At 47.5% G+C, this 23406-nt stretch overlaps 1 protein-coding gene across 3 annotated transcripts in view; it reads left to right on the top strand.

Annotated features, from left to right (window-relative positions):
- Positions 1-23406, top strand: part of STAU2 (staufen double-stranded RNA binding protein 2) — a 447934-nt gene that overhangs the window by 151287 nt on the left and 273241 nt on the right. For all 3 annotated transcript variants that reach the window (XM_030215580.1, XM_030215586.1, XM_030215579.1), the window contains exon 7: positions 10542-10646. In XM_030215580.1, the coding sequence (XP_030071440.1) occupies positions 10542-10646 (105 nt within the window). The remainder of the gene's footprint in view (positions 1-10541; positions 10647-23406) is intronic.

Here is a 23406-nt window from a genome sequence, read left to right as displayed (position 1 = left end):
TGAGAAAGAAAAGCATTGTCGGTTAATTAAAGGAGAGAATATTTTGGTCTGACACTTCATGGCAGGGTTCTGGGACCAAGGGGGTACTGGAGTGTGCTCTCTTATCCCTAAAGCGGTTGCTCACAGGTAGAAGTTCTGTCTCTTCCAGTGCATCATTCTCTAGAGATCCAGCTTCAAGCTTTTGGGTCACTGAAATACTGTGCTTATAAAATCAAACAAAATCTGTGCGACAAAGCCTGCCTTTCATGGGAATTAGTATTACTTTATTTCTCCGAGGACAAGCAGGCTGCTTGTTCTCACTGATGGGTGACGTCCACGGCAGCCCCCCTCCAATCGGAAACTTCACTAGCAAAGTCCTTTGCTAGCCCTCGCGCGCCCGCGCGCACCGCGCATGCGCGGCCGTCTTCCCGCCCGAAACCGGCTCGAGCCGGCCAGTCTTCTTTTGTCCGCACTCGGTACGGTCGTGTTTTCGCCGTGTCGAGCCCCGGAAAGTCGACCTCGCGCGTCCAATTTGTTTGAACGTGTTTTTTTCCTTCGGGAAAGCTTTGTCCTAGTCGGGAAGTGCTCCGGAAACCCCCCGCCGGGTTTCGTGTAAATCCTCCCCGTACTTCCAGCTTTTTTGCCCCGGTAAGTTTTCTTTCGTCGTCGGGGTAGGCCTCTTTTCGGCCTCGGTCGAGATTTTTCTCCCTCTAAATTTGGTGCTTCAAATTTCGCCATTTCGGCTTTTGATTTCGCCGGCGTGATTTTTCCGCCCATGACATCGAAGCCTTCCAGCGGCTTCAAGAAGTGCACCCAGTGCGCCCGGGTTATCTCGCTCACTGATCGACACTCGTCGTGTCTTCAGTGTCTGGGGGCCGAGCACCGCCCTCAGAACTGCAGTCTGTGTTCCCTGCTTCAAAGGCGGACTCAGGTAGCGAGACTAGCCCAGTGGAACGTGTTGTTCTCGGGCTCTTCGTCGGCATCGGCACCGGGATCTTCGAGTGCATCGACGTCGTCAGCGTCCAGACCATCTTCCTCGGCCGCCCCTGCATCGAGTGCATCGAGGCATCGGGCCTCTGCATCGGCGCCGAGACATCGGATAGCTGCATCGACGTCGGTGGTACCAGGACCTCGTCTGCTGATGTCGTCGGACGGTGGTGCATCGGGTGGAGTGCAGGTGAGGGCTGTCCATTCCCCTGCTGGTGGCGGTGAGCCCTCGGGTGGGTCTCCGCCTACCCTGAGGGCTCCTGCGGTACAGCCCCCCCGAGATCGACCTTCTTCAGTCTCGGCCCCGAGGAAGCGACGAGTGGATTCGACGTCCTCCTCGTCGGTGCCGGGGAGCTCCGGTGACATGCTTCGGAAGAAATCGAAGAAGCATCGACACCGGTCTCCTCCCCGTGTCGGCACCGAGAGCTCTGGGTCGCCGAGGGATTCGGCACCCAGCAGGCATCGGCACCGAGAGGACCGCTCACCCTCTGTTCAGGAGGTGTCGATGCGCTCCGCTCTGGACAGCCCGGAACAGCCTCCACGCCCGGAACAGGTACTGACGTCGACGCCTGCATCGACCTCTCAGCCTTTCTCTGCAGCCGCTCTAAACGAGAGCCTCCGGGCCGTTCTCCCAGAGATTCTGGGAGAGCTGTTGCGCCCTACCCCTCCGGTACCGGCGGTGCTTGCGCCACCGGTACCGTCGAGCGTGGCGCCGGCTGGCCCATCGCCCAGGTTGAGGTCCCCGACGTCGGTACCGCGTGCGGTACCGACCGCGGCCACCTCCCAGGAAGGCTCCCCGACTACGTCGGCGGAGGGAGCTTCGCCGATGCGGGCGAGGGAGTCTACCTCTCGACGCCCCCATCGTGGACGGGGTTCCACGGAGTCGAGCAGGGCGAGGTTGCAGACACAGGTCCGTGAACTTGTGTCTGACACCGAGGGTGAGGCCTCGTGGGAGGAAGAGGAAGATCCCAGATATTTCTCTGACGAGGAGTCTGGGGGTCTTCCGTCTGATCCCACTCCCTCTCCTGAGAGACAGCTTTCTCCTCCCGAGAGTCTGTCTTTTGCCTCCTTTGTCCGGGAGATGTCTACGGCCATCCCCTTCCCGGTGGTTGTGGAGGACGAGCCCAGGGCTGAAATGTTTGAGCTCCTGGACTATCCTTCTCCACCTAAGGAAGCGTCCACTGTTCCCTTGCACCATGTCCTGAAGAAGACATTGCTTGCGAACTGGACCAAACCATTAACTAATCCCCACATTCCCAAGAAGATCGAGTCCCAGTACCGGATCCATGGGGACCCAGAGCTGATGCGCACTCAGTTGCCTCATGACTCTGGAGTTGTGGATTTGGCCCTAAAGAAGGCTAAGAGTTCTAGGGAACATGCTTCGGCGCCCCCGGGCAAGGACGCTAGAACCTTAGACTCCTTTGGGAGGAAGGCCTACCATTCCTCTATGCTCGTGTCCAAGATCCAGTCTTACCAGCTCTACACGAGCATACACATGCGGAATAATGTGCGGCAGTTGGCGGGCTTGGTTGATGCTCTTCCCCCTGAGCAAGCCAAGCCTTTTCAGGAGGTGGTCAGGCAGCTGAAGGCGTGCAGAAAATTCCTGGCCAGAGGAGTTTATGACACTTTTGATGTTGCGTCCAGGGCCGCTGCTCAAGGTGTGGTGATGCGCAGGCTCTCATGGCTGCGTGCCGCCGACCTGGAGAATAGAATCCAGCAGCGGATTACGGACTTGCCTTGCCGTGCGGATAACATTTTTGGCGAAAAAGTCGAGCAGGTGGTAGAGTCTCTCCACCAGCGGGACACCGCATTCGACAAGTTCGCCCGCCGGCAGCCTTCAGCTTCTACCTCTACAGGTAGACGATTTTTCGGGGGAAGGAAGACTGTTCCCTATACTTCTGGCAAGCGTAGGTACAATCCTCCTTCCCGACAGCCTGCGGCCCAGGCTAAGCCCCAGCGCGCTCGCTCTCGTCAGCAGCGTGCGAATCAGCAAGGCCCCGCGGCTCCCCAGCAAAAGCAAGGGGCGAGCTTTTGACTGGCTCCAGCAGAGCATAGCCGACATCCAAGTGTCAGTGCCGGGCGACCTGCCTGTCGGAGGGAGGTTGAAAGCTTTTCACCAAAGGTGGCCTCTTATAACCTCCGATCAGTGGGTTCTCCAAATAGTCCGGCAAGGATACACCCTCAATTTGGCCTCTCAACCTCCAAATTGTCCACCGGGAGCTCAGTCCTACAGCTTCCAGCACAAGCAGGTACTTGCAGAGGAACTCTCCGCCCTTCTCAGCGCCAATGCGGTCGAGCCCGTGCCATCCGGGCAAGAAGGGCTGGGGTTCTATTCCAGGTACTTCCTTGTGGAAAAGAAAACAGGGGGGATGCGTCCCATCCTAGACCTAAGGGCCCTGAACAAATATCTCGTAAAAGAAAAGTTCAGGATGCTTTCCCTGGGCACCCTTCTCCCCATGATTCAGCAAAACGATTGGCTATGCTCTCTGGACTTGAAGGATGCCTACACACACATCCCGATACTGCCAGCTCACAGACAGTATCTGCGATTTCAGCTGGGCGCACGCCACTTCCAGTACTGTGTGCTACCCTTTGGGCTCGCCTCTGCGCCCAGGGTGTTCACAAAGTGCCTGGCTGTGGTAGCAGCGGCGCTTCGCAGGCTGGGGGTGCACGTGTTCCCATATCTCGACGATTGGCTGGTGAAGAACACATCCGAGGCAGGAGCCCTGCAGTCCATGCAGATGACTATTCGCCTCCTGGAGCTACTGGGGTTTGTGATAAATTACCCAAAGTCCCATCTTCTCCCAGTGCAGAAACTCGAATTCATCGGAGCCCTGCTGGATTCTCGGACGGCTCGCGCCTATCTCCCAGAGGCGAGGGCCAACAACTTGTTGTCCCTCGTCTCGCGGGTGCGAGCGTCCCAGCAGATCACAGCTCGGCAGATGTTGAGATTGCTGGGCCACATGGCCTCCACAGTTCATGTGACTCCCATGGCCCGCCTTCACATGAGATCTGCTCAATGGACCCTAGCCTCCCAGTGGTATCAGGCCGCCGGGGGTCTAGAGGACGTGATCCACCTGTCCACGAGTTTTCTCGAATCCCTGTATTGGTGGACGATTTGCTCCAATTTGACTCTGGGACGTCCCTTCCAAATTCCTCAGCCTCAAAAAGTGCTGACCACGGATGCGTCTCTCCTGGGATGGGGAGCTCATGTCGATGGGCTTCACACCCAAGGAAGGTGGTCCCTCCAAGAAAGCGATCTACAGATCAATCTTCTGGAGTTGCGAGCGATCTGGAACGCTCTGAAGGCTTTCAGAGATCGGCTGTCCCACCAAATTATCCAAATTCAGACAGACAATCAGGTTGCCATGTACTATGTCAACAAGCAGGGGGGCACCGGATCTCGCCCCCTGTGTCAGGAAGCCGTCAGCATGTGGCTCTGGGCTCGCCGTCAAGGCATGGTGCTCCAAGCCACATATCTGGCAGGCGTAAACAACAGTCTGGCCGACAGGTTGAGCAGGATTATGCAACCTCACGAGTGGTCGCTCAATTCCCGTGTGGTGCGACAGATCTTCCAGGCGTGGGGCACCCCCCTGGTGGATCTCTTCGCATCTCAAGTGAACCACAAGGTCCCTCAGTTCTGTTCCAGGCTTCAGGCCCACGGCAGACTGGCGTCGGATGCCTTCCTCCTGGATTGGGGGGAAGGTCTGCTGTATGCTTATCCTCCCATTCCTCTGGTGGGGAAGACTTTGTTGAAACTCAAGCAAGACCGAGGCACCATGATTCTGATTGCTCCCTTTTGGCCGCGTCAGATCTGGTTCCCTCTTCTTCTGGAGTTATCCTCCGAAGAACCGTGGAGATTGGAGTGTTTTCCGACCCTCATCACGCAGGACGAAGGGGCTCTGCTGCATCCCACGGCCTGGATGTTGAGGGCGTAGACTTTGCCTCTTTGGGTCTGCCAGAGGGTGTCTCCCGCATCTTGCTTGCTTCCAGGAAAGACTCCACTAAGAGAAGTTACTTCTTTCATTGGAGGAGGTTTGCCGTCTGGTGTGACAGCAAGGCCCTAGATCCTCGCTCTTGTCCTACACAGACCCTGCTTGAATACCTTCTCCACTTGTCTGAGTCTGGTCTGAAGACCAACTCCGTAAGGGTTCACCTTAGTGCAATCAGTGCATACCATTACCAAGTGGAAGGTAAGCCGATCTCAGGACAGCCTTTAGTTGTTCGCTTCATGAGAGGTTTGCTTTTGTCAAAGCCCCCTGTCAAGCCTCCTACAGTGTCATGGGATCTCAATGTCGTTCTCACCCAGCTGATGAAACCTCCTTTCGAGCCACTGAATTCCTGCCATCCGAAGTACTTGACCTGGAAGGTCATTTTCTTGGTGGCAGTTACCTCGGCTCGTAGAGTCAGTGAGCTTCAGGCCCTGGTAGCCCAGGCCCCTTACACCAAATTTCATCACAACAGAGTAGTCCTCCGCACTCACCCTAAGTTTCTGCCAAAGGTTGTGTCGGAGTTCCATCTGAACCAGTCAATTGTCTTGCCAACATTCTTTCCCCGTCCTCATTCCTGCCCTGCTGAACGTCAGCTGCACACATTGGACTGCAAGAGAGCATTGGCCTTCTATCTGGAGCGGACACAGCCCCACAGACAGTCCGCCCAATTGTTTGTTTCTTTTGATCCCAACAAGAGGGGAGTGGCTGTAGGGAAACGCACCATATCCAATTGGCTAGCAGATTGCATTTCCTTCACTTACGCCCAGGCTGGGCTGGCTCTTGAGGGTCATGTCACGGCTCATAATGTTAGAGCCATGGCAGCGTCGGTAGCCCACTTGAAGTCAGCCACCATGGAGGAAATTTGCAAAGCTGCGACGTGGTCATCTGTCCACACATTCACATCTCATTACTGCCTGCAGCAGGATACCCGACGTGACAGTCGGTTCGGGCAGTCAGTTCTTCAGAACCTGTTTGGGCTTTAGGATCCAACTCCACCCCCCGAGGGCCCTGTTTGTTCTGTTCCAGGCTACACTCTCAGTTAGTTGGTAAATTTTTTAGGTCAATCTCAGTTATGTCCTCGCCGTTGCGAGGCCCAATTGACCAATGTTGTTGTTTTGAGTGAGCCTGGGGGCTAGGGATACCCCATCAGTGAGAACAAGCAGCCTGCTTGTCCTCGGAGAAAGCGAATGCTACATACCTGTAGAAGGTATTCTCCGAGGACAGCAGGCTGATTGTTCTCACAAACCCGCCCGCCTCCCCTTTGGAGTTGTGTCTTCCCTTGAAGTGTATTGTCTTGCTACATACTGGACTGGCCGGCTCGAGCCGGTTTCGGGCGGGAAGACGGCCGCGCATGCGCGGTGCGCGCGGGCGCGCGAGGGCTAGCAAAGGACTTTGCTAGTGAAGTTTCCGATTGGAGGGGGGCTGCCGTGGACGTCACCCATCAGTGAGAACAATCAGCCTGCTGTCCTCGGAGAATACCTTCTACAGGTATGTAGCATTCGCTTTGTTAGATTCAAGAGATCTTTTTAGAAGCCTTGTGTGGCTTTTAAATGTGTGAATAACATAATTTATATTGTAAATAGCAATTATCAAAGCTGTGTGATGTGTAGTTTGGTGGGACCGAGTTGTAGGTGTGGTTTGGGTAGGAACTAAAACTATATTCACATTTCCAATTTTATAATGAAATACATGCATACATTATAAAATGTGGATGCCAGCATTTACACCTGCTCAGAGGCAGGCATAAGTGTCAACAAAGTGCTTGCTTGGACCATCTACCCTCATAAAATCTTGCACTATTTCCTGTCCTTTTTTGGAAATTATGCTACATTGCAGGCTTGAATAGTTCTCTCCTTGTGGAAACAGACTTGTATACACTCTCATGTGAAGAACAACAAGGTGGGTTGCTTAGATCAGTGCTTCCCAAAACTATGGATCCATAGTTCGGAAAACCCTAATATCAGTAGGCTACTTTGTCAATGCCAGAAAACACTCTCTCGAGTCCTGATGGAACACAACAGCAGCTGCGTGTAACTCACTCTTATAGATTCATTCTCCTCATACTCTCTCCTTAATAGCTAAATAAGTTATTATACTTGGATGAATTTTTCTTTCCAACCAACAGAACATTGTAGAGAAGTTACACATAGGGGCCAAAATGATGCCTTTTTTTATTTGACTAACTTTATACATTTTTTACTAGCTTTTCAGGGCTATACTACCACCTTAACTCTGCTTGTCAGATGCAGACAGGGAAGGAATGGGACTTGATAATACTGCCTTTCTGTGGTTATAGTCAAAGCAGTTTACATATTATATACAGGTACTTATTTTGTGCCTTGGGCAATGGAGGGTTAAGTGACTTGCTCAGAATCACAAGGAGCTGCAGTGGGAATTCACCAGGATCAGAGCTTGCTGCCTAATCACCTACCCACAAAACGCACATGTATGCATACCTACATCCACCTATTCCTGGAGGCAGCATATACAGGCAGAGAGGTTGGAATACATATAATGAACCTTGCTCTTTACACTTTCCTTGCTTATTTGTGCAGGCCCATTACAATGCTGTAGCATTTGTGTCTGCAAGTTCTATTGGTTTATATATCCTTCATGCTCAAACACTTCACAAATTTGATTTTTATACTTGGTGGAGTAGGGATTTTAAGGGAAATCTGTGTTGTATGTGCATTACTTTAATGCTGTGCCATGTGTGTGTGCATTACTTTATTGCTGTACCATACTTTGAACATATAATTAGGCATGCAAATAAATCAGTGTTTCTGTCTGTGGACTTTAGAATCCTTTCTTCGAGGACAAGCAGGCTTGCATATTCTCACAAGTGCGTAGACGCCAATCCGCATTGCCCAGTCCGGGATTTATGCCAAAGTAAAAAAAAAAAAGTCAGAGCTTTGTGAAGTGCGAGCCGCGCTCCACTGCACATGTGCAAGTGCCTTCCCGCCCACCGAGAGAATGCGGTCCTTTTAATTTTGTTTTTTTCCACGTGAGGAGAAGCTGCGTTTCTTGGTCTTTCATCACGTGGACTCTTGGTCTAAGAGGTTTTTTTTTGAGTGCCTTCAGCTTCTTTTCTTTTATTTTCATTGTGGTTTTTTATTTTTTAAACCTCGCAAATTCCCCCTTTGTTTTTCTTAGTGGATTTTGCCTGCGTTTATGTTTCCTTCATTTTTCGACATCACGGGCCGGTTTTAGGCTCTGACTCCGGTCAGGTACTCCCTTCCTTTTTTCATGCCTTCACCCCTTTTTCAGGCACCATTGAGTTGTTTGATTTCACTGGTGACGTTTTTCCCGTCCATGTCCACGAAGACTCACAGTGGCTTCAAGCGTTGTACCCGGTGCAACTGGGCCATCTAGGGGAAGGATACTCATTTTTGGTGTCTGCAGTGTCTTGGGCCCGACCATAGCCCTGCTAACTGTGTTCCCTGTCTTCGCGTGAAGAAGAGGACCCAGGTTTCCCGAGAGACCCAACGTGCAGGGCTGGCACAACCTGGTAAGCGCAGTAAGCATGGCTCAGGGGTGCCGATCTCTGGAGGGCGCCACAAGCCATGCTTTCCGCCACTGATGGCTCACACTTCCAGTCCCAGCTGCAGCCCTCAGTCCCCACCTGCCCGCCCTCAGCTCCCCGACAGCCCTCTTTTTGTTCCTGCCGCTTTGCATTTAAATCTTTTATTTTACCTCAAAGTCAAAGTGGCAGCGGCGGTAGCAGTGAAAGAAGCAGGCTCGCCTTGAGCCTTGCCTTCCGTCTCTCTGTGTTCCACCTTCTTCTGATGTAATTTCCTGTTTTCGAGGGTGGGACACTGAGGGGGAAGGGAAGGCTCGAGGCGAGCCTGCTTGTTTTACTGCTGCTGCTTTGATTTTGAAGTAAAATAAAAATAGATTTAAAAGCAGGGCAACAAGAACAAAAAGGGGGCTATTCTTTTAAATGGAGGAGGTTTACCGTCTGACGTGAGAGTAAGGCCCTAGATCCTTTTACTTGTCCTACACAGACCCTGCTTGAGTACCTTCTACACTTGTCAGAGTCTGTTCTCAAGACCAGCTCTGTAAGGGTGTTCACCTTAGTGCAATTAGTACTTGTGATCATCGTGTAGAAGGTAATCCCATCTCTGGACATCCTTTAGTTGTTCGTTTCATGAGAAACTTGCTTTTGCCAAAGCCCCCTGTCAAAACTTCACCAGTGTCGTCTTTCTCACCCAGCTGCCGAAAGCTCCTTTTGAGCCATTGAATTCCTGCCATCTGAAGTACTTGACCTGGAAGGTTGTTTCTTGGTGGCTGTTACTTCAGCTCATAGGGTCAGTGAGCTTCAGGTCTTGGTAGTGGATGCACCTTGTATTAATTTTCATCACAACAGAGTAGTCCTCCGCCCGCACCCTAAGTTCTTGCAGAAGGTGGTGTCGGAGGTCCATCTGAACCAGTTGATTGTCTTACCAACATTATTTCCCCGACCTCATGCCTAACCTGGCAAAAGCAGCTTGCACACCTTGGATTGCAAGAGAGCATTGGCCTACTACATGGAGCGGACAAGGCCCCACAGACAGTCTGCCCAGCTTTTTGTTTCTTTTCATCCAAACAAGATGGGGGTTGCCTCGGAAAATGCACCATCTCAATTTGGCTGGCATATTGCATTTCCTTCACTGATGCCCAGGCTGGGTTGGCCTTGGCTGGTCATGTCACATATTATAATGTCAGAGCCATGGCTGCGTCGGTAGCCCACTTGAGGTCTGCCTCCATTGAAGAAATTTGCAAGGCTGTGACGTGGTCTTCAGTCCACACATCTCAATACTGCCTTGAGCAGGATACCTGATGTGACAGTCGGTTTGGGCAGTCAGTCTTGTAGAATTTGTTTGGGGTCTAGAATCCAACTCCACCCTTCTAGACCCGTTTTATTCTATTCTAGGCTGCACTCTCATTCAGATTGTATGTAGTTTCAGGTTAATCTGTGTAATGTCTGCGCCATTGCGAGGCCCAATTGACCAATGTTTGTTGTTTTCGTTGAGCCTGGATGCTAAGGATTCCCCACTTGTGAGAATATGCAAGCCTGCATGTCCTCAGAGAAAGCAAAGATACTTACCTGTAGAAGGTATTCTCCGAGGACAGCAGGCTTCATATTCTCACAATCCTGCCCACCTCCCCTTGGAGTTGTCTCTTTCATTATTTTATTTTTATTTGTTTTTGCTTTAAAATTAAAAACTGAGAGGACCGCATTCTCGTAGTGGAGCGTGGCTCGCGCTTCCCAAGGCTCTGACTTTTTTTTACTTTGACATAAATGTTGGACTGGGTGACGCGGATCGGCGCCTACCCACCTGTGAGAATATGAAGCCTGCTGTCCTCAGAAAATACATGCTACAGGTAAGTATCTTTGCTATATTGTATAAAAGGTTAGTTTCACCATATCATAAAGGTGAATGTTACATCTTAAACTGCATGATGAATGTTTACAAAAACAGAATACTCATTGGTGCTTAGGAGGAAATGTGTTTTCTTGATAAATAAAGGTTACAGGTATGAGAAATGCTTTAGAAAGGAAGTATTTTATTACTTAGTGAATTATTACTTTGCATTATTCAGAATGGAGAGGCAGGACAAGATACAGAAGACAAAGATGCAAACAAGTCTGAAATAAGTCTGGTATTTGAAATTGCTTTGAAGCGTAATATGCCTGTCAGTTTTGAGGTACGTAATAAATATTCTTTGTTATGGTGTTGATTTTCTTTTTTTCCTCACAGATTAATCCAACATTTTTCCATTACAAGAATTACTTTCTCATCATGACAGTTATTTTTTGAGAAATAGATAATTATATATGGAATATTAATTAAAAACATAATACATCTTGAACATTTTTCAAAGCAATTTCTGGGGGTAAACAGAAATTTACCCACAGATAAGGACTCTTTAAAAATTATTCTGGAAAAGTGAGTATGGGGATTTAATTTTCAGATTCTCATGCCTTTCCATTTCATTTTGTTTTAACTTGCGTACTTGGCACCTGCAAAGTATATGGGCATGACTTGTGACATAGGTACACTGGAATATTTTCAAAGGAAAGTTTGCTATTTCAAATTGCTCTCCCTACTTATAAGAAGCACAGAAGTTAGTAAGCTCATTCAATGTCATGGCTATGTGCATTTTTTCATATTATGATGCATATGATTTCTTCTGAATCTATATAAATAATTCTCACCTCCAACGTTCTGACCTCCAACGTTCTGAACCTCACTGTGTGGCAGGGAAACACTGAAGCCCTGTAGTCTTCTAGGCTGTCAGCACCACTGACTCTCACTCATAGACCCGCCCTCAGCCACGCCCCATCCACACATAATTCACAACCCCAACATTCTTTTTTTTTTTTTTTTTTAATTGAAATTGTCATCAAATAAACAGCATTCAAACTGTCAACATTTCAATTACAATTTGTTTTTCATTTGTTAAATTCCCCCCCTCTGATCAACCATATCTTACCCTCCCTCCCTACCCAGGTGGTGACTGAGTGTAATCATTATATTGTTCATAAAGTGTCCATATCTTGTTAAAAGATAGTACGGATCCTCTTCGCATGGCTGTTAGCTTGGACATTTGGTAAAGAAAGTCTACTTTCCTAGTTACCGACTGTAAGGATGGTGTCTCTACTTGCTTCCACTTTCGAGCCAAGCCTAGTTTTGCAGCTACAAAATATTGAATCGCCAGTCTGTGTTGCCAGCTTGGAATGGACGCTGGACGGAAATGAAGCAAACAGTTCTCCGCTTTCCATGCAAATGTGCTCTGTAATATGCTGTTAACCAGTTCCATTACCTCTTTCCAATATATCTTTACTTTCTCGCAAGTCCACCAAATGTGGTGAAATGATCCCCTGTGTCCACACTCTCTCCAACATTGCCCCGAGGCTCCCGGGTACATTTTATGGAGGCGCTCAGGCGTGTAGTACCACCAATACAACATTTTAAACCCATTTTCATTCACTGATTGTGCTAGTGATGGCTTAAGTAAGTATTTGTAATTTGCTTTCCATTCTGTTTTGGTGTATGTGGTCTGTAACGCATCTTCCCACTGGGCTTGATAGCGCACCTGTGGGTCGGTACGTCCCAGCAGGGCCAAGTATATGCGAGTTATACCTCCCCTGCCTCCCCCTCTACTAATAGCTATCTCCATGTCTGTTTCAGCTAGGTCCAACTCATCCTGCGCTTTCTTTTTAAGGAAGCTACGTAAGTTACAGTAGTATGTGAGATCTCTTTCTTTTAAACCATACTCTTCCTGAAGCTCTCTAAATGGAAGCATTTTTCCTTCTTTCCATAATTGTCCCAGTGTGCATAACCCTGCTTGGGCCCATATCTCAAATACCTTCTCCGATTTCCCCAGTGAAAATCCTGTTGCCCATCTTATAGCTGTTTGCCGATAATAAGTCCTCTCAGGGAAAAGCTTCTTCCTCACTTGATACCATGTCCACATAGGATGTTTTAATCCAATGGGCATTTGTTTAATTATGGGGACCAATTCCTCTCCTGGTATCCATAAAATATCCCCAATTGCTCTCCTACCCAACCATGCTCTTTCCCAATGTAACCATTTCTTGGCTGCTCCAGGGGACCATTCTGCCAAAATACGAAGTTGTGCCGCTTGGTAATATAAGTAAAAATTTGGTACCCCCATTCCTCCTCTCTCCCAAGTTTGGTACATCATAGTTCGCCGTACTCTTGGTGGGCGTTTTTTCCATATATATGCGAATATTTTGCGATTGAGTTTTGCAAAAAAGCTACTGGGGATTGGGATCGGAATTGCCATGAATAAATACAACAATTTCGGGAGCAGCATCATTTTAATCACATTAATACGCCCTTTCCAGGAGACATTAAGTCCTTCCCATTTATCCAATTCGCTAAATAATTCTTCAACTTTTTGGGGGAAGTTAGCTGCAAATAGTCCCTCTATTTGTGTTGTTACCTGTATTCCCAAGTACCGTATGGATTTTGTCGCCCATACAAAAGGGAAGGCGGCCTTAAGGGCCTCCAGTTCCTCAGGCGGTACCGTGAGATTAAGGAAGTTCGACTTGTCTAGATTGGGTTTAAATCCCGATAATTGCCCATATCTTGCTAGATGTTCTACTATCCTCTCTACCGCTTTCAGTGGGTTCGAGATTGTCATCAGAATATCATCGGCAAACAGCATAAGTTTATGTTCCCTTAAGCCCCTCACCACTCCTGTCACCTCTCTATCTCTCCTAATCATATTGGCCAATGGTTCCAATGATAGGGCAAATAGTAGTGGTGACATTGCACATCCCTGTCTGGTTCCCCGCCAAAGGTTAAATGTTTTTGTGTATGTCCCATTGACCTTTATAGTGGCCATTGGAGTCTGATATAGCAAACGTAGCCAGTTCAAAAATCTCCCCTCGATACCTATTCGTTGTAATGTTGCAAATAGAAACGACCAGTCCACGCGGTCGAACGCTTTTTCTGCGTCTATTGACAGCAGTACCGCCGGGGTCTGGTCGTCTCTCACCTGTTGAAGAACATGCATTAGACACCTTACATTGTCAAAGGTCTGGCGCCCCTCTATAAATCCCGCCTGATCTGTATGTATAATCCCTGGTAGTTGCTTCTGTAACCTTCGGGCTAAGATTTTTGTGAATATCTTATAATCCACATTTAGGAGTGATATTGGCCTGTAAGAGCTGCATAATTTCGGGTTTTTCCCTGGTTTTAATATTAGGGTTATCGCTGCCAGTCTCCAGGTGTCTGGTAGCTTCTGCAAGTCTTCTAATGCATTAAATAGTTTCTGTAATACTGGTATAAGATGTTTACTAAATAGTTTGTAAAATCTTGTGGGAAATCCATCCGGGCCAGGAGCTTTGCCATTTGCCATATCTGTTATTGCCCACCCTATCTCCTCCGATGTGATGGGTGAGGATAAATGAGTCGACCCCCCTCTTCCTATCTGAGGTAGCTCTGCCTCTTGCAAGTATTGCTCTATTTCATCCAGTTCAGGAGTTTGTTCTGGTTCATATAGATTGGTGAAGTGAGCAAGAAATGCCTCATGTATGTGTTCAAGTTGTGAGATATAGCCCCCTTCTGCCGTTTGTATACCCCCTATATAATTGCGTTGAGACATTTTTTTTTAGCTTGCATGCTAATAGCCTACCCGCTTTGTCTCCAAACTCGAAATTTTCCTGCTGTGCTATTTGCAGTTTGACAGCTAAATCTGCCATCTGTAACTCATTCAGCTTTAATCTCAGTTCCTGCATTTTTGACAATTCTTTGGTGTCCTTGGGATCTTTTTTATGTTGTTGTTCAAGCTGTCGTAATTCTGTTCTAATATTATCTTCCTGTACTGCTCGCTCTTTTGTCAGATGGGCTCTCAACGCTATTAATTTCCCTCGGAGCACTGCTTTAAGTCCCTCCCATATAAATTGTGGGTGGATCTCTCCCACATCATTATATTCCAGATATTCCAGAATATATTTCTCTATTACCGGGATATTTTTAGTGTCCAATAGAAGCGTCTCGTCCATCCGCCAATATCTGGCACCCACCTGTCGGGCCCCTGCCCTTAGCTCTAGGACCACCGGAGCATGGTCAGACCAGGTACGAGGTTCAATATATGTTTCCCGTGTTCTATTTGCCACTATCACATCTCCCATCCATCCGTCTATTCTAGAATATGTTTTGTATTGGGAAGAGTAATATGTGTAGTCTCTTTCTTGTCCATGTTTGGTTCTCCATATATCTGTTAGGCCCCATCTAGCCATGAATCTCCTCCATATTTTCCTATCTGATTTAGCATATACTGCCTGGCCTGTGGAGTTATCTAAGTGTGGTTGGATCGTGAGATTAAAATCTCCACCCATTATTAGGTGACCTTGCAGGTGCTTTTGTATTTGCTGTTCTACTTTTTCTACAAACAGTCCCTGTCCCGTGTTTGGTGCATAAACATTAACAATTGTATATTGAACATTATACAATGATACTAACATTATCAAAAATCTACCTTCTACATCTTTTATAACCTTATTGACCTCCCAAGGGAGTGCGCTAGACAGCGCTATTAACACCCCCCTCTGTTTTGAGTTGTTTGTGCAAGATGAGAAATATATAGTGGGGTATCGCTTATGACACACTAACTTCTCATAACCTTTTTTCAGGTGTGTCTCTTGTAAGAGTACCACATCTGCGTTCAAGCGCACCATTTCTTTGAATGTTAATTGGCGCTTCGTAGGGGAGTTCAGGCCCCGCACATTAAATGTTATACATTTGAACACTTTATCTCCCAACATCAATCCATAAGTCATTACTTATACACCACCTTTCCCTCCCTCCTCCCCCCCTCCCCCCTCCCTCCTTTCCCCAAAACCTGATAAAGCACATCTCTATTGTAATCGAGATCATGCCTATAATGGTGTGGACTTCCGGTCCCGTTTACTTTTCCAGCCTGCTCAGTTTGTTTGATCCTTCTTTATTGTTCAGTGTGTTCTAGCCCGATCCAGATTATCATATTATTAACACGTCATGTGTTATCTTTGTATTCCAATTGTAGTTGCTCTTTCACGGGCCTTTCTCTGGTATTATTGTCTGCTCTGACGCTTGTCTCCGCAGCCTTCCACGACCTTTTGAGACTCTCTGCCACTTCTGTTTGACATTTCTTTGAAATCCAGATGATGGTTTTGGCGTCGATGCTTTATCCATCTTTTCCTGACCCAAATATTCATGAGCCTCTTCTAGCGATGCCACCTTACGTTGTTTGCCTTCTTTATAAAATATTAGGGCAAATGGATGCTGCCATCTGTATTTTATTCCTTCTGCTCTAAGCTTCTCCGTCAACGGGCGCAGTTCTCCACGCCGTTTTAAGGTGGTAGCTGCTAGGTCTTGAAACAGTTCAATGGGATATGTCTCCCATGTGATTTGGCTGGTCACTCTAGCTTGGTGCATAACTTCTTCTTTCACTTTGAACTCCGAGAAGCAGGCCACAATATCTTTTGGGGTATTTGTCTTTCTTGACCCCAACGCCCGATGTGCTCGTTCTAGTCGGATAGTTTCTGGGGCTATTGGATGGTCAGCTGTGGAGAGAAGTTGGGCTGCTATTGCTTGCACTACTTTTTCACAGTTATTATATTCAGGCAGCTCCGGTAGGCCTCGCACTCTAATATTGGAGCGTCGGCTTCTATTTTCAAGGTCTTCCACCTTGTCTGTTAGAAATTTCATATCCGATTGGTGTTCTGCCACATGTTTCTCTACTTCATTTAAAGTTTCTGCATGTTCTTCTAGCCCCATTTCTACCTCATTGACGCGATTCCCCAAGTCTTTGATTTCTTCCCTCAAATCCGCGCTCAGTTGCGCAAAATCTTGCCGCATCTCTTTTATTTCTTTTTTTATATCCTGGAGCCATGTACTTAATTGGTCCCATTTGTCCTGCGGGACCTCGTTTTGATCTTCAGTTTCCCGCTCTCTCTGGCTCGCCGGCGAGTTTGGGCTAGATGTGTTCTCTTGGCCTTCTTGCTCTCCGGCCTGTATCTCTGACGCACGTTCCCGTTGGCGGTAAGCGAAGTTCGCCAAATCTGCCTTTTTAAGCTTTGTATCCGCCATCTTACGAATCGCGGATCTTTCGCCTCACTCTCTCGCAGCTTCCACCTTGTTTTGTGGATCGTTTGTTCTTTATATTAGCTCGTTTTCGGGCTGGAAGACGGGAGCTCCGCAATCAGACCGCCATTGCAGAGCGTGACGTCACCGGAAGTCCACAACCCCAACATTCTAAATGTAAATTTGTAGTTGCAAGATCCCATGAGTGTCTGCCCCGCCCTCGCATCACAACATGATGATGTGGAGGGCGGGGCTATGACACTCAGCCAATCGCCAGTTCCACTGACGCACTGCGAGAAACAGCGGCCTAAGCAGGGCCTCCAACCCCCCCCCTGACGCACAGCGACAAACACCGAGCTACGCAGGGGGAGGAGTGCCGTCCAAACACCTGATCCGCCCTGACACACTGCGAGAAACAGCGGCCTACGCAGGGCCTCCACCCCCCCCCGACGCACAGCGACAAACACCGAGCTACACAGGGGGAGGAGTGCCGTCTGAACACCTGATCCGCCGGGACCCCGAAGCTGCCGCCCTCCAAAAAAAAAAATACCTGCACCCTCCCGACACTGCCATCCTGCGCCCTCCCGACGCTGCCGCAGGTAAACCTTGCTAGCGCCCGTTTCATTGCTTAGAGAAACGGGCCTTTTTTACTAGTTTTAAATAAAAGGTAGATTTAATAAACTGTAGAATAGATACAAAATGAGAGAAATGGTGTAAAAAGTTGGAAATTAATATTTCAGTTCCATGGGGGAAAAAGCAGAAAGTTGAAAATTACTTCACAGTCATGTTCTTCATATCTTAGGGGCCCTTTTACTAAGCCATGGTAAAATTTGCAGTTACCATGACTTAACAGAGGACTTTACCATGTGGTAGCCACAAATGTAATGTGGCATCAATTGAGGGTGTACCCTGTATTTTCCATTGTAGGTCATGTGTGTTATGATTGGGGTCTGAACCCCTCTCAAACTTACCTCTTTCCTGGGGGTCAGCTTCTTAGCTGGCTTCTGTTTCTTTGTCTGTTCTTTCTGAGCTGGCTCTGTCTCTCTGTGCTGGCAGCTTCCAGCAGCAGGGCTCTAATTGTTTCACTATACTGCACCTGTGTGGGTAGTCTGAGTTGCTCTAACTCTCTTTGGGTGTACTGGCTTCAAGTGTTTCACGGTGTTGCATTGGTGTGGGTTGGGCCTCTATGGTTTTCAGTGTGCTCTCTGGGTTAGTGTGCTGTTGCCTGGGTCTATGGAGTGTGACATCATCAGGGAGGGCCTTGATAAGGAAGTGGGTTCTTTCCTTCAGGGCCTTCGCAACGTTTGCTTCTGGCTACTTGCTTTAGGTCCAGGTTAGTTTAGTGCAGTGTGCACTTGTGACTTGTGTGTTTGACTTCCCTGTTTTTCCCTTTTTGTTACGGTGTGTAGCACTGCTGTTAGTGCAGTGCTGGGAGCTCCCTTGTGAGTAAGTGTTTAGGAAGCACCTTTTGTTGTTTGGGTATTTGGCTTTCCTGCTTGTTTTCTTGTGCTTTCCCCGCTTTTCCTCGTGACCCATGTTTAGCTGCTGCAGCTTGGTGCTTAGGAAGTACCAGTGTTAAGGTCTGGCATTTGTCTTCCCTTCCTTTTCCCTTGTGGTTTCCCTGCACTGCTGTTAGTGTAGGGCGTAGGGGCACCCGTTGGGAGCACTGCTGTTAGTGGAGGGCTTAGGAGCTTTTCTGTTGGTGCTGGGCTTAGGAACACTTTTGGTCAATTTAGGAGTTAGGTGCACTTCAGTTACAGCTTGTTCTAGTCCTGGTCCCTGTGTCGTCCAGTAAGTCCTGCCGGCTACTCGAACCCATGAGCTCAACTCTTGGGGGGCTTAGTAGCTAAGTGCAGGTGAAGCTGTGTGGACCAGTCCAGTGTGCTCCAGTCCCGTGTTCCAGTCCTGTGTCCTCCAGTCCGGGGGACCAGTCCAGTGTGCTCCAGTCCAGTGTGTTCCGGTCCGGTGTGTGTTCCAGTCGGGTGTGCTCCAGTCCAGTGTGTTCCGGTCCGGTGTGTGTTCCAGTCCGGGGGATTGCAGTCCAGTGTTCTAGTCCTGTGTTCCCCAGTCCGGGGGATTCCAGTCCATGTGTTCCGGTTCGCTGGGCAGTGCCTGCAGTCCCTGCCGGTGTGCTTACCCAGTGTTGGTTGGTGGGTTTTGCCTGCTGCTGTCGTTCCTCGTCAGCAGCCCAAGGGCTCACGTTTGCTCCAGAGCCCAGCCCCGCGGGCTCTGAACCTGAGAACCTGACAATGTGTTAACATCAGTGCATTTTTTCTAGTGAAAAGGTGCCAGTACTCAAATACTAGGCCACCCTTCAGGGGTGGGGTGATCACTGGGTGGGGTGATCACTGAGGGACTCATCCCACAATAGCCAGGCCCCCTGCAACCAGTCAGAGAATGTATGACAAGGCAAAATTGGTGTGCCGAGCCTGAGCTCTTTCATTAAAACCTGGGGACCATGGGTCAATTTTAGCAGACAATGGAAAAGGTGCCGGTAACCAGTACCCCCAAGTACCCCCTCAAAAAAAGCCCTGGTTAACATTCACATTTATGTGTGGTATCTGCTGCTGGTTAATGTGGAAGCACTTACAAGCAGATGATCAAAAGTCCCGTGCTGTTCCAAACAGCACTCTAAAATAGCACTGGAACAGCGCGGGGCTTTACAGCACCGATGATCAGAGATAATTGCATGCAAATTTAAGCACGCAATTATCTCTGATCCTGGGGTAGAAGTACGGGAGAATTGTGCCTGAGCATGTGCTCAGCACAATCTTCCCTCACTTGTTTGACAGGTCTGGGCTGTCAAAAGCCCAAACCTGTCAAACACAGGGGCTGGAGGTCCATGGGACCACCAGGCCCCAACTACCCCTGCCCCGAGCAACGGGGGCTGGAGGTCCGGCGGACCTCCGGTTCCCCCATCCCCCCCCCCCAAGGTTCAGGGAGGGCTGGAGTCCCTGGTGGCACAGTGGGCGACCAACCCCCCTCCCCCAGCGACAGGGGGGCTGGAGGTCCGCTGGAACACCGATTCCGCCCCCCCTCCCCCCAGGTTCAGGGAGGGCTGGAGATCCGGTGGGTCTCCAGCCCCCCCCCCAACCCCCCAGCAAAGGGTCCCTGGTGGTCCAGTGATCAATCCGCCCCCTCTCCCTACCTACTCACCCCCACTCTCCCAACCTCCCTTGTATTGCTTTGGTATTGCAGCCTGCTCACTTGATCACAACAGACTGCTCAAAGTCTAAAATACTACAGATTATTTTAGATTCGTATTGGGTAAATGAAACTCTTTATTTGCACTTTAATTGGAGAGTGTATAAGTCATTATTGTTACTGCATCACAATGATTAAGAAGTACACACACTAATAGAGTACATTACTAAAGGAAGGCTATAGAAAAGTAAAATAAGATATATATATTTATACATACATCATCACTGGTCAGGAATTACATCATTCAGGCCCTTATCTCATCAGCTGGGGAGCCCGTTGCAGCGAAAGCCTGAAGTCTCCATAAGACCAGGAACAAGTCTTTTCTGCACGATGCGTCCATCCACAGATTGAGCCCCAGAGTTCCGCTGCAACAAGCCCCCTTTTTAAGCTAAAACTTATCCAGAAATGTGCATGGGGATGCCGTCACACTCTCGGTCCAAGAAAACAAACCACTGGCTAGGTGACTTACTTACCGAACTTCTACCCGCCCCCCTTCTGCACAAGCTGGCTTCAGGGACATACATTGTTCTTGAGAGGTGCCTTATCTCATTCCTTCTGCCTGTTCTTTGAGATATACCAGGCAAGTAAAATACAGAAGAGTTTAAAATTTATTATCGATCAAAGTAAGACTGAAAAGCAATTCTTAATATTTTCCATCACATTTGGTTCTTTGCTTTTCAATTTTACTTATACTATAATGGTATAATAGAATAACTATGAGATCTTTTCCGCATATATTGAGTAAGATAACAATTCCATATAGTCAAAATAATGATTATGCAAAGTATGATTAAGATAGGGTGAAATAGCAAATTTAATGCTTTGGTATCTGAAGGTGAATATCCAGAGAAAATGTCCCACCAATTATGGGCGGTAGCTTTTTGCAAGCGTGAAGAAATGTCCACAAGTGTATCTCCAGTGAGAGTTGTATCAATCTGGTGTTGAAGCAAAGTTTTATTGCGCTTCTGCAAATATTGTTGTAAAAGTTCAGTTTTTTGTATAGCATCTCTCAAAGGCTGTAATGAAATGTTGGCTATATTCGGTACTTGTGGATACCAATATAGGGTCAACTGTTGCTCCATATCCGGTACAAAGGTATATAATTGTCCATGCCACCCTAAATGAGTGACATTGGCAAAACAACCAGAAAAAGGATAAGATAGATTATATAAATGGGTTACATTGAAATCATAAGAAGCTAAACAAATGTATTGAGCATTAATTTCAATAAACATACTAAAATTAGTAGGGATGCAACACAAAGGCCACTGCTAAAATGGCTGGGTAGGTGATGAAGAGAGGCTTTAGGCTGTGACTGCTGGGAACAGGTGGATAAGTAATGGAGAGGAGTTAAAACCTGCTGCTGCTGGGGGCATGTGGACAATGGGGAGAGGTTAACGTTGCAACTTCTGGGAGTAGGTGTTTGGGTGCACCATCCACCCCTAGCAGCTATAGTTTAGCCTCTCTTCCATTGCCTCAGCAACCAAAGCCTAAAGCTTCTCTACATTGCCATATACGCTGCAGGTGATTGGACAGTGGAGAAGAGCAGTTGCCTCTTATCCACTCCTTCCCTGCTATTGTAAAATATAGCTTGCCACCCATTACATTGAGCACATTATGAATGTGCGATTTATAAGTGTGCATAAATAAATAATTCCAGTTGTTCCAAGCCTGGCTCCTAGATTTTTGGACTGGCTCCTCGATCCTAAGAAAATTTATTGAAGCCTGGGCTATAGCAACCTACTAAATTGGCTGAAATATGCAAGGCAGAACTGTGATTCCAATAGTCGGACAGGTTTCTCACTGTACCAACTCAGCTTCATTGAGGGGAGATACATAAAGGCCCCAAGAGTCCAGAGCAGCAGCACTACCTTTTTCCTAAATATGCAAAAAAGAGAGGGACGTGGAACCCTGGAACAGCATTATAGAAAGAGAGTGGGGCATCAGGAATTAGAAGCAGTTAACTACATTCTTTGACATGTTTCCATACCATCATGCCTGTACACTGAGTTCTCTCTAACAATCAGAAAGGTTCTCTGTAACCTGGACTCCATTTATCTATATGAGTGTGTACTTGAGGGCATGAGAGATAGTGCCTTCCAGGTCTGGTTGCTGCAGATTCAGAGCGGTTTTTGTGGGGAGAGAATGAGTTGGTTAGTAGGGAGTGTGGGTGGGTGGGGTGTGCTCACCTAGAAGTTATCCTTTGATGATCTCGCCTTTCTCAAATTGCTCACATAGGCCTGATTGTGACAGAGAGAGAGAGAGAGAGAGTAAACTTGGCTTCTTGTATTAATGTTTCTTAAAGGGACTAATATTCCACCGGTGGTGATCAGAATTTTGCTGACTGCCACTGGTGGTAAAACTTGAAATTCAATGCTGGGCTGTGTCCGGGCACCAGCACTGAATTTCTGGGTTTCAGAGCTGGCTAATGCATAACCTGTTAAGTGCAATATTCAGCACTTAGCCGGCTATGGGTTACTGCATAAAGATAGGGCTGACTTGTATGTAGTCCTATTTATGTAGTTAACCTGGCTGGTTAAGTGCTGAATATCAGCACTTAACTGGCCAAGTGCCAACTCGACCTCTGAAACGCCCCCAAAATAGCTGGTTTTCATTTTGGCACTAACCAGTTAAGTGCTGCTCAAAATTAGCAGGTAGCCTCAAACAGACAATTTAACTGACCAGGAGCCATTTCTGGTCAATTAAATCGCTTTGAATATAGGCCCAACATTTTTTTTTAATGTCTGTGATAGCTGATCTAGAATTAATGCACATTAAAGGGTTCAGTTTGTAGCTTTAATTCTATTAAAGTCATTGAAAATTTTAGCAACCCAATATTCTGGTGCTCTGAAAAATGCTGTCTTTTTTTTTTTTTTTTTCCCTTCAAATAGCAGTACTTGAGTTTGCTGGAACCCTCAGTGTGATGGGTTTACTGCCAATTTTTCTGAGAAATTTGCTAATCTTCAAAAATCCCCCTGAATCAGGCCACTTCTTTGACCCTTTTACATATACTTGTCCTGACTGATCTGGCTGAATTGCAGAATGTACTTAGCTAAGCTGAAAACTTCTACTTGTGACTTGGATCTTTGCCCATCTTAGATAAATAGAGAGCCAAGAAAAGGTATGGTTCATTACTTACAATCAGTAAGTAGTGAGTCTTTTCAGAAGACTGCTTTTCCAAGGCTCTTTTTTTAAAAAATATATAATTTTGACCTTTCAGACTGAACTATGGCTGTTCAGATGCAATCAATGGGACACTGTGTTATCAGGGTACAAATTCTATCACAATGACAGAATGGATCAAATTGGAGGGGGTGTTGTGCTACAGGTTAAAGTGGGAATTGAGTCAAACTGATAAACATTCTGCATGAAACAGCATGAATTCCTTGTTGATAGAAATTTTCAGATCATTTATAAATGTAATTTCCAGATCATTTATAAATATGTTAAATAGCACCAGTCCCAGTACAGATCCCTGCAGCACTCCGCTATTCACCCTCCTCCATGGAGAGAAATGGCTATGTAACACTACTCTCTGTTTTCAAAAATTAAAAGCCATGGAATAGGAGGCAATGTCCTTTTGTGGATTAAAATTAGTTATTGGACAGAAACAATAGGTAGGAATAAATGGCCATTTTTCTCCCCTCTCTTCTGCCTTTCTT

Source organism: Microcaecilia unicolor, chromosome 1 (assembly GCF_901765095.1).
Source record: "Microcaecilia unicolor chromosome 1, aMicUni1.1, whole genome shotgun sequence".
NCBI classification, from domain to species: Eukaryota; Metazoa; Chordata; class Amphibia; order Gymnophiona; family Siphonopidae; genus Microcaecilia; species Microcaecilia unicolor.
The sequence above is the reverse complement of the archived record's forward strand: the minus strand, read 5'-3'. Positions and strand labels throughout refer to the sequence as shown.